The 12188-nt window shown below is 37.5% G+C and overlaps 1 protein-coding gene across 1 annotated transcript in view; it reads left to right on the top strand.

The window, feature by feature from the left end:
- Positions 1-10522: 10522 nt before the first annotated feature.
- Positions 10523-12188, top strand: part of LOC139708411 (SANT and BTB domain regulator of class switch recombination-like) — a 32043-nt gene continuing 30377 nt past the window's right edge. The window contains exons 1-2 of the mRNA XM_071620362.1: positions 10523-10721; positions 11139-11308. Coding sequence (XP_071476463.1) covers positions 10523-10721; positions 11139-11308 — 369 coding nt within the window. The remainder of the gene's footprint in view (positions 10722-11138; positions 11309-12188) is intronic.

The following is a 12188-nucleotide window of genomic DNA, read 5'->3' as shown; positions in this document are numbered from 1 at the left end:
TGTACAGCCGATGATTCCCATTATAACGAAGCTAATAAGTCCTCAGGACTAGCAGTTTTATTTCATTCACATCAAAATTTCATTAAATCTGAACAAAGAAAGTGTATTGATATCGAGATGATAATTTTGGACCCTGAAATTTACTTCGTTGTATCTGAAATTTTGTTATTTATAACGGTGTTCGCTTCCAGGATCGAGTGCAATGTACATTTTGTGAATCACGTACACTTCACATCTCATGAATCCCAAGAGAGACATCATGGTTGCATTTTATGTTGTTACCTAATAGGGGCTATAGGATTGTGAATGGTTAATTTGATTGTTTCATTTTATGCTATTCAGGTATCAGTGCTCTGCGTGGAGAACCATCAAATGTCTACAAAATTAATTTTGTACCTGTATATCATATAACACTGCCCATTGAATTTTGCCCATGATAATGTTATACTTGTAATTGTTGGTATTATCCTTTCTAAGAAAGATGAAACCAAATTCCTTGGTATAATACTATTATTCATTTAACTTGGAAAAATTATTTTGATGATATACTTTCTAGTATCTCAGAAGGAGCAGGCATATGCCCCCCCCCCCCCCCCGAAAAATAAATCTTGCTGTATATTATTTAATGTGTGTATCATATATTCATGTACTCTGTATTATTTGTTTGTTGAAATTGTCCCTTGATCGTTTTGTCATTTATATCACGTTATTGCCGAAAACATTCATTCTGAAATAAATGCAGAAATGTGTCTGCATTACTGTGCAAACAAACAAACAAACAAGCAAACAAATAAACCAAATTCTTGCCCACGTACCACACGTGCCATGTTCGATTTCTCATCATCTTACAAGAATCAGTGTAAACATCACAGAGAGTTCATGCATCCTTTATAGTGATGTCACAAAGGGTGTATGGTCTTGAATTGTGATGTATAGCTGAATAATGAAACTGCAGTGTGAGACAGTAAAGTGCTACAACTTAAAATGTGATGGCAGGGTGGCTCAGTTCATAGCATGTCTGCCTTACTGTAAAATGGCTTGAACTATGGTCACTTGCTTCTTGATCAAAGCAGTTGCTTGGCAATGAGTATAGTCTTTCACATATGGTGATATGGATATGATACCAAATTTGATTTCACACAGGGAGAAGTGAAGTATATTATGTATAATCTCTCAGATGCATTTATCGTCATCAATAATATAAAGCATATTTGATAATAGTGAATGTGCCTGTTTATATTTTCACAGTTTACATAATGGCAGTCTTTTGAAGGCTGATAGATTTTATATGTGCAAACTACAGTACTGTTATTGAATTCATTCTTCCATGAACTGATACAGGGTGTACAGTGTAGTTGTAAATAATGTATCGGCTGGACCTTTTAATACATATGCATGTGTGTTATGTACTGCGCAAAATCTATTGTCCAATGTACTTTTAAAACAAAATTGCACTCATTACATACAGAAAGTATATAAGGCACTTGATACATTGATGTTTTTATGTGTAGATTGAAACTATGAATAATGTGATATAGTAATGATTCCTGAGAATGCATTTCTTTCTGTCTTGGGGCAAATATACCTGTTTGAGGGACAGATTGCTGTAGAGATGTAGTTTGATTTGTGCCTGTAGATACCTTACCATATGATCTTACAGTAACTCATTTGAGCATACATTTTTAGAACAGTACAAATCTTTAATACTGACAAAAAAGTGACAGTACATGTGTATTTTATGCCTGTGTGCTAACAGAATGAAATGCACATCCATTTCTTTTGGTATATACACACATCTACTAAGATATTATGTTTGATGCTTTGTGTACATAGAGCAAAGGGATTTTTATGTTTGTGTGGTTTTTTTTTTTCTTTGGGTTTTTATATCTTAGTCTTCTATTACCATAAATAATAAATGGAGAGAACATATAGAATGCTGATTTTGACTCAACTCATCAAGCTCTCATGACTTCATCTTCCAAGAAACATTTGCTGTTATAGTGGAACATGTGCAGTGGCAATTTTTTGGACTATCGTGCTTTCTTGAACAATTAACAAATCAATGTTTGTTGAAAGCAGTCACTCACATTCATCATGGTAGTCAAAGTGTGAACATGCGAAGTGCCTGTTATATAGGACTATCTTGCTTTCTTGAACAATAAATCAATGTTTGGTGAACAACAGTAGGTGACACAAAATGGAAGGAGAAAAAATGAAAAAAGAAATGTATGTAAATGTGGTGTAATGTATTGTAATTTGATCATACAAAAAGAAGTTGACAAGATGTTATTTACTCGGTGCAAGAAGAAATTGTAATATACAGTTTACATATATATCCCAAGATGCTGCACTATAGTTTTATCAACTGAATTCATCAATCCTGTTTGTGATAAAGATGTGTACCAAGTATCAACTACGAACATATTTTGTGTCACGCTACTTTTTTAAAGATGTGATAAAAATGTATACCAAGTGTCAACTACGAACATATTTTGTGCCACATTACTTTTTTAAACATTTGAAAACACATATACGTGCTGCACCTTACTTTGGTATGTTTCATATGAGTGCTTCTGCTGAACTTTTTGAATTATTTGTAGTGCACCTTGATAAGACTTTCCCTCATTTCTAGTTGCTATTCAAGTCCGTTCTTTTTCTCTCTTTGCCTACAAGCCCCCTCCCGTCATCCAAATGCTTATTGTTTAATGAACATTTAGCAATAAACTTTGGAGTTTAAAATCTTTATACTTTTCTCAATTCTTCGTCTTGAGTAGACTCTTAGTGGTATTACTTTTTATTGCCAAACAAAAATTGTTTTATTCCTGTGAAAAAACAAACAAACAAGACAAAGGAAAGAGAATTGGGCATGTTATTTCTCATGATGAGAATTGTGAATAAACTGTGAAAAGTAGACGTAAATTTCTGTGGCGTTTCCTTCTAGCATAATGTCCTGTATTGTAGCCTACATTGTTACGGATGTTTTCTTAATTTTAAGAAATATGAAAAATGATGAATTGAATGTCATTAATCTGCATTTAAATCGGCATCTTTCATTTAAAAATTAAATTGAGTCATTTTCTACCTGATCGAGAGTATTTCTCCATCCAGCTCGGAAGAGCGTGACTTCTTCCACTTCCAAAATGATATTTCAGTAAAAGGGGAAGACGTGCTATAGAGTGTGTGTGTGTGTGTGTTTGATTCTACTTATGTGGAAAAGAAAAGGTTGGGGGCCTACACAGGAACGATATAATTCTTTTGTTACTTCTGTCCAAATTATTACTTTTTTATATAGCAGTAAGCACTTTATTATATGATTACCTTTGTATTATTTGAATGGTAATGAATATATATATTGTGTACCATTTGAAAAAAAAGTGTGTTTGTGTGTGTGTGTGTGTGTTAAGCATCCATTGACATTCATTAAAGTTAGACACAAAACTAATTGGCTACCTCTTTCTGTCATCTCTGTAGGAGATGGCATCACTCTAACAAGTTTGAGAAGAAAGTTGTCTTCTTCTTCTGATTAAGTCTGCCTCCTTCAATAGACTGAAGATTCTTGCAGACTGGTGCTATTTACATTATAATACAATTTATTTACAGATATTTACAAGCACATAGAAAATTTGACGAAAATACTAGCCACTGTGATCAACCGCTAGACGGTTTTTTGTACATCATAATTAGCCTGTCATTTTCTCTGCGCTGTTCCAGAGTGGTCCAATTAAGTTCTTGTAGCATTTTGGTGACACTCGAGGTGTTATGGTAGCGATTTAAAGTGAATCGCGCAGCTCTTCTCTGGACCATTTCCACTTGGTGGATTAGGTTCTTGGTAGATGGGTCCCAAACTGTGGAAGCATCCTCAACAATTGGTCGAACCAACGTTTTGTAAGCTGTGGCTTTAACATCAGAAGATTTTATGCGAAGATTGCGTTTTAGAAATGCAAGCACGTTATTGGCTTTATTGACAGTATTGTTGATGTGTTGGGTCCACTTTAAATCAGAAGTGATGGTTACACCCAAGTACTTCACGGATTCAACAGATTCAAGAGGGGCGTTATTTAGATGATACACGTGTTGCACCTTACTTCTTTTCCTGGATATTGTCAAAACCTTACACTTATCTGTGTTCAAATCCAACATCCATTTTTTCGCCCAGTCACCAATTTTGTTTAGGTCCTCTTGAAGATTTTGCGTATGATGTTGATTGTCGATGGTCATGTAAGAAATTGCATCATCGGCAAAAAGGCGAACCTTTGACGCGAGACCATCAGGCAAGTCATTGATGTAAAGTAGAAAGAGGCAAGGCCCAAGAACCGACCCCTGAGGCACTCCAGATCCTACCGCTACTGAAGAAGATTTAATACCATCCAAAACGACCCTCTGACTTCTTCCATTGAGAAAACTTTGAATCCATTTCAGATTTTTCCCCCTGATACCGTAGTAGTCCAGTTTACGTAAAAGCCGCTCATGCCCAACCTTGTCAAAAGCTTTTGAAAAATCCATGACTATAACATCCGTTTGACGTCCTGCATCCAAGTTCCTATGTAAATCGCTTGTGAAACCAAGTAATTGTTGTTCACATGACATGTTCTTACGGAAGCAATATTGCAGGGGAAAAATGATGTTATTTTCGTCCCCGTGCTTCATAATTTTGCTGGCTAAAACGTGCTCCATTAGTTTACAGCAAATACATGTCAGCGAAATGGGGCGGTAGTTTACAGGAGTAGATCGATTACCTTTCTTGTAGACTGGTACAACATTTGCTTCACGCCAATCATTTGGTATTTCACTTAATTCATATGACAACCGGAATATATTGCAAAGAATTGGAGCCAGAATTTTTGCCAGCTGCTTCAAGACTCGTGGAGTTATACCATCCGGTCCAGGGGCTTTACATGTCTTCAAACCACAAAGCAACTTCTCTACACCCTTTGATGTAAACAAAATATCCTCCATTTCTTCAAAGTCTGAGGTTTCCGGTAGTAAGTCATTCAGCTTCATTCGGTATTGGAGTTTCCTTGGTGAAAACACTTTTGAACTGTTGGTTCAATGCTTCAGCTTTTGCAATTGGATCAGTGATCGTAATACCATCACTTTTCAGTTCTCTTATTCCTGTATTATCAGTTCTGTTGTGTTTGATGAAGCCCCAAAATCTCTTCATACTCTCAAATTCTGTGGTATCTTCATCGATAGAAAAAAGAGATTCCACATAATTCCAATAAGCCCTCCTTAGCTCCTGTTGCAGTGATTTCTTAACTGCTTTCAACTCTTCCTCCAATTGAAAAGGGACTACCCCGTGGTTTCTCAATTTCATGTTCCGACTTTTTTTGTTCAACCTATCTCTCCTTTTGATCAACCTTTTAATCTTGTTTGAAATCCAAGGTATGTCATTCTTTTTGGATGTCATCTTATGTGGAACAAACTCTGTCATTCCCTTCTCTATTCCATTCTTGAACATAACCCAAGCCTCATTCACTGAGCAAAAGTCAAGCTTATCTTCAATTTCCTTGCCTACACCCTGCATGAAATCAGCAAATTTCTCCCAATCCGCTTTGCCGTAGATGTTAATTTTCCTTCTTACTAGCTTCTGGCGAGTTGGACAACCAGCAATCGTGAGAATTGGGCAATCATGATCTGAAATGCCTGGTACAACTGAGACATCAGTGACTAACGTTGGATTATTTACTAGGAATAGATCAAGGACGTTTTCTTTCCTGGTTGTTTCCGTAACTACCTGCGTTAACCCATGGTCATCAAGCATAGAACCAAAAGCATGATGAAGCGCTGGGTGATGACATGCTTTCACCTGTCTTGTTTCCCAATCACATCCAGGTAGGTTAAAATCACCTCCTATGACTACCATATGATCGCGATTCAATTTACAAAGGGATCGTTGAAGCTCTGCAAGACTCTCTTCGTCATTTTCATGAGGCCTGTAGTACGCAGCTATATTATGTAGAGTCTTAGATCCCGCCATATTTAATTTACACCAGAGAATTTCACAATCTGTTTCAAGTTCAATTTCTCTTGTAGCTAGAAGTTCTCTCTTAGTAGCAATAAATACTCCACCATGAGGGTCATTAGGTCTATCTCTTCTCTCAATATGATACTGATCAGTTGGGAATACCTCATTATTATTGACTGATGACGATAACCATGATTCAGTACCAATGACAACTTCTGGATCATGTATTTGCGTCAGGAGATGGAAAGACTGTTTTTTGGCGCGAATACTTTGGCAGTTGACATTAAGGATCTTAATGGATCGGAAGTTAGATTTCCTAGGTCTTACAACTTTTCTACTGGGTGAAGACATATGAAGTGGTGAACCAATATCACTCTGTGTGAATGACGTATTATTGACATCATCTGCATTTTCTTCCTCCTCTTCTGAGCCCGAGTCGAGAGCATCAAAAGTGTTATCGTCAGACGAAAATCCCAAGATATCGCTACCAATCCCTGACGTCATACTCATTCCAATGTTATGCATTCCGCACTTATTGCAAATCCATATAACGGAGCTATTCCCTAAATCTATATATTCATGATAGTTTAGATTAATGCAATGCGGATGAAACCATAACTGGCAATTTCCCTCACACTGGATACCTCCTGTTTTCCCTGTTACTCCTTTTCCACATACGCCACATACATCTTTAACTTTCCCCATAACTGCTAGTCTAGATATGAATAGGCCTATATAGAATTCTACATGAAGAGAATATGGAAAGATCTTACTTGATACATCCTGTCAAGGAGTTATGAATTGTTGAGGAAGAGTCCGGAGGTATTCAGTTCTTTGTTTTGTTCATCAAGTCTTGTTAAGTGAAAATCCAAACCATGTTGGTTCACTATGACTATTTAAAAAAAACAAGCAAAATTTGGTTGCAGAAAATCTCATTATAACCACAAATTTTTAATGTAGGGAAGATAATCTATTGTAGTCATGGCATATTATCATTTCACAACAATTCTGCTACAGTTACATGGACAAATTACAGAACTGGAATATAATAATGATGTCGCCGCCTCAAAAGTCTCCTTAGGTGCTTAACTGTAACTGCAAATTAATCAATATGACCTATTATATATATTTAAAAAAAGCTGGAAAGTTGTGAGGTGGTGACAACATTTCTTACTTTTATCTTAAAGATAGAGAAAATTGATTGTGACCGATATTTTGAAAAACATTTAAGTAGACCCCATGAAAAACCCTTATTCTAGAATGTGATGTAAGTATATATTATGTGTGGGGGTGTGTGACTGCTTTCACTTTTTCAGGAACATTGAATTCTTTCTTGAATTTCTTTCTTGCTTGGAGTTATATGCTATAAGATAACTTATGAATCATAGGAATCTCTATTAATGTGTGATAGTTTTGATCCCTATTTTTAGGACTTTTTATATTTCTTTATTTCTACTTCTCATTTACAATTATAGCCATCGATTCGTTGGGAACATCTAATTTAGAGTTATATTTCTTCAATTATTTAATGAATTAATGCTCATAGTTATTTTTTATACTGTCATCTTTAAAAAAAAAAAACTTTCAAATTACAAACTCAGGAATCTAACTGGATTCAATCATGTGTAGGCCTATTATGTGAGTATATTCTAATTAGGACTTTCATGGATACAATGGATGATGAATTGAAAAAAAAAGTATAAGAATTGATTTCTGTCAGATCCTATAATAGCTCTTAAATTCATTGTATTCAAAAGAGATTTTATGAGAAAAATTTAGACGGACGTTGGAATGATTGATTTCAAATTGATAGAATTGTATGATATATGTGTGCAAAAACTCAGGTCACCCGTTTTTCATTACTTAAAGCATGCAATTTTAAATAGTTTAAAGGGATGGTACAGTTTTGGTCGAGATTTCAATTTTTTTAACTTTTTGCGAGATGATTAGAAACCATTTATGAAATATTAATTAGCATGCAATTTCTAAGAGGAATTCAAAGTTTATTTGATGAAGATTGGTTTTGAAATGGCTGTGTATCCAAAAACAAAGTAAACAAAGTAAAAGTGTGCATGGTCCTGATAAGAATTGGATACCAACTTTTATTAGGTCCTCTTTGTTTTAGGAGTCATTTCAAAGTCAATTTTCATCAATTGAAATTTGAATTCTTCTTAGAATTTGTATATGTTTTTTCATATTTCATGAGATTTTCATTATTTCACAAACACACACAAAAAAATTGAAACCCATCTCAACCAAAACAATATAGGCCTATACATCCCTTTGTAAATGAAAGAATAACCCTAAAACAGAGACTCCAACCCCAATTAGCACCTTCTGATCTGGAGATTCTCCCGCCAGAAACCCCTAGCAAACGGGAGACTCCAACTTGATGTGCGCGGAGCGCACACACGATCGCGAAGTTCCTTGAGGCCGGGGTCCAGGGTCCGCTCAATGGCCCTGGAAGCTCTCGGGTTCCAGATGCTCCCTCGCGCTATCTAAGATTTATTTTTCAATATACGATGGCACAAAGAAAGAAATCATTTCAAGCGGGAGACACAGAGCCAGGGCGGGAGAAATCAAATCTCAAGCGGGAGAACGGGAGATTTTGCAATAATTGGCTTTCGGAGGTCTCCCGTCGAAAGCGGGAGAGTTGGAGTCTCTGCTAAGATATTTGGATTTCTCCTTTCTCCTCACCATATAGCACAATGACCTACAACAATCCCTTTATATAACAAACACATTAAGATTTAGTATTTCATCGGAACAAAGAATTATTGGTTTGTATAAACGTTCTAAATAATAGGCCTAATGTCACTGCACTGGTGGCAGACTAGTTGCTCAGCAACTACAATGTCAATTTCAAATTCACATTTGAGTGAAACTATTGCAGCCCGTTCTCCTATCATTTCATAAAAAGGATGCAGATCATCAATTTGATTTCATCAAGAAAGGATAGAGAGAAAACATAAAGCGAAAATTTGTCATCATCCGAACAGAATCATTTCATTGCATGCATGGCGAGTGTAATCACTTTTTCGTGTAGAAATATAAAAATATAGTTTATCAGCAAATACCACCCCCCCCCCCCCCCCACACACACACACACACATAAATTGTACACACTGCACTTTGGCTTCTTATTTACGGTAGCACGGGATAATACGGGCCGATCATACATCGGGAAGTATACAAATTTGTGTATGTAGTACTATATATACTTAGAAATCCGACTTTCTCGGAACTTTTGATTGATAATTATGTAAGCCTTGTAGAAAGCCCAAGTATTTCTCGATGACCTTTGACCGCAATCAACTTGACGACAGCAGAAGCGAAGCCAAAGAGCTAGAAATCGAAGAAAAGTGTTCCAGCAATATTCATGATAATAGGTGAGGGAAGACTGTTAAATTTTGATTGATATGACTGATTTCGTCCCCTAAAGATTGTTGTTTATTGCAGAATGCTATTAGATAAGATTTAATTATGATTTCAACCGCTATGAGGAAAAGTCCGCGAAGCGGCACGATGGCGCTGCGCGACGAGCGAACACTGCACACGACTACGGCACAGCCACGGGAGCTGCCGGCCGTCCTGGGTGGCCTGGCTCCCTGCATGGTGCCCGCTGCGCGCGGGCGTGTGGTTAGCCGCTGAGTCGTGTGAGACTGCATGTGCTGCAGCTGCAAGTCAAAGTAGACCGTCTAGATCTTTTCTGCTGTGGTGTAGATTCTAGTCTAGTAGGCTCTACCAGAATCTGCATCTAACTGTGAGAAGTAGTAGGGCATTACGACTTTACAAATTGCAAACCGATCCATTTCGGCAGTTGTGCACTTTACAAATTACGTAATGGGGTCGGATCGGGATGAAATATCATGTTATGCTATGGTCATGCATGAACTTAAGAGGGCATAAAAATATTTCAAGTAATTTAACTGTTGTGGCGAGCTGATTTTAGATGTTCAAAAATGAAATCTGTTGTATCACAGACTACTGCCAACTTTTCTCACTTTATCATGGTAATTTTCTGCGATGCAACACTGTAACGTGTCGTTAGTGTTACACTACACTAGGCCTAAATGCAACGCTCACTAATCCTGCACAGCCACAGGATGCAGCGTAGCCCGACCAGACGCTGTAAGTATGCTGCCGCGATGTACCTACGTACAGCGACTGGGCTGTGTATAGTTAGATGCAGAGAGCAAAAAACGCCACGCAATATTGCGATTGCACAGTGTTTGATGTGTCAGCTCCGCAGCTCAGAAACGCAGTGAGGCAGGCTTTTAGTGACCTTATCACTTCTCAAACGGCGTTTCATAGAGCAAGAGAAGCTCACCAGCTGCTCAGTGTGTGGTGGTTCATGGGATATCACCTTGGCATACGGCGAATGAGGTACCGATCAGCAAAAAAAGTTCGTCTTCTTCCATAAAAGTGCAGGCTTCGACTTCAAGTTCAAGGTTAATCAAAATGCAGTATTCATTTTTTTTTATATTATTAAAATGTTAGAAAAAGGTAAATTATAATGAGTTTTCTTTGTATCTTCATTTTTTCAAACCAGAGGTCATGACCCGAAGGGAAGACCCATCGAGGGCTGTAGCCCTTGACCTGATGCTGCGAACCTTCATGAATTCTTCAGAATTTAACGACATGCAGCCCAAAAACTGGGACGCCATCGCCAAGTTGATCCCAGGCACCATGCCCCAGGAGTGTGCCCAGCGCTTCGAAGAGTTACAGTCGGCTGCTGGGGACCTGTCTCATGTGGGTAAGTTCAGCATTGGAAGAGTGGCGAAACATAAGCAGTGATGCACTATTGTTGATCTGCACTTTTTGTGTGATGAATTCCTGCCAAGTACTGAAGCAGAGCAGTGATTCAGGAGCAACAGATTTGTCATATGGCCAAGATAAGACAAATGACAAGGTTTTCTTATGTCAATATCAGTAAATCTTGCACGTTCGATCCCCTCTTCCCCTCAATATAACCATTGTAGTCACAGGACTAAGATGGTAATACTAAATGTGATGTGTCCTCCATTGTTGATGTATTTTGCAAGACACACAAATGAAACATTGCTGTCCCATGAGAAATGCCAGTGTCTTTTATTTCAACTTATTAACGATGTGCCTCATTGACTTGAATATTTGATTTTAATTTATGAATAATTTATCAAACTTTTTCTAGGTAATTTTTCCAGCCTTGCTGCCCAAGGCAAACCAGTTCCAAGGGGCAAGAATGCAGAGACCAGCTCCAGGAGGAACAACAAGGCTGGTCCAAGACCCAGCAGTGGCTTACAGCATGACAGGGCCAGGGGCAAGAAATCTGGTGTCCAGCAGGACAGAGAGGGTATACAAGCTTGCATTCCAACAGGGAATTGCTATATAACCATCCTGCATGTCTCATAATTTCATAAATGATGTTATGATAGCTATATTCTTTCTAGAATGACAACTAATTGTAGCAACAGCTGATTAGGAAGCAGGATTCTTGTCATTACCATGACACTTGCCATTGCAGTGGGAGTTGCCATCATAGCATTTTTTTTTAAATGAAATAGATCCCAGAACAAGGTTGCAGTAAGCTATATCTTAGGACTTTACCTTTTAATTACAGGTATGGCAGTTGCACACTGAGTGCAGATTTTAATCTTCATGCTAGATTTCACAAACAGCCTGTTCAAGAGTCAGAAAAGAATTGGATCAGCTTAGCGATCTACTTTTTTATTTATTTCACTTTTTGAAAGGTAAGCTATTCTCTGTGTACCTCTATAAAGTGGGGTGTAGAATTGCGACCAATGCACAGGCATCAGCTTTAATGCCATGATTAATGTTCTGATACCTTTCCTGACTCATTTGAAATAAGAATTACAGCTCTTTGACCACTCCTGGAAGTACTTTTGATGTGATGTAATCTTTTCTCAAGGTACAACTGACATACTGCTGCAACCATCTTTCTTCCATGAGATGCTAAGTTGCACATATTTGTGTTTGGCATTTATATAATTTTTAATGAGAAGACTATTTACAATGCGGAAGCATCTCTGTAAATAAAGTCGAAGTACTGTGGTAAATCTAGATGAAGTCAGCATATGCCATGTGATGTAGTCTTATTTGTCTTGCTTCAATATTTCAGACTTGACTCAAGGGGAAAGCAGTGCACAGAAAGATGCAAAATCATCCCAAATGTCAAACAAGGTGAGCGACAGGTTGTTACAATGAATATAGACAGCATGTT

Source organism: Diadema antillarum, unplaced genomic scaffold (assembly GCF_040938485.1).
Source record: "Diadema antillarum isolate AM-2024a unplaced genomic scaffold, OU_Dant_1.0 seq00001334_RagTag, whole genome shotgun sequence".
In the NCBI taxonomy this organism is placed as follows: domain Eukaryota; kingdom Metazoa; phylum Echinodermata; class Echinoidea; order Diadematoida; family Diadematidae; genus Diadema; species Diadema antillarum.
The sequence above is the reverse complement of the archived record's forward strand: the minus strand, read 5'-3'. Positions and strand labels throughout refer to the sequence as shown.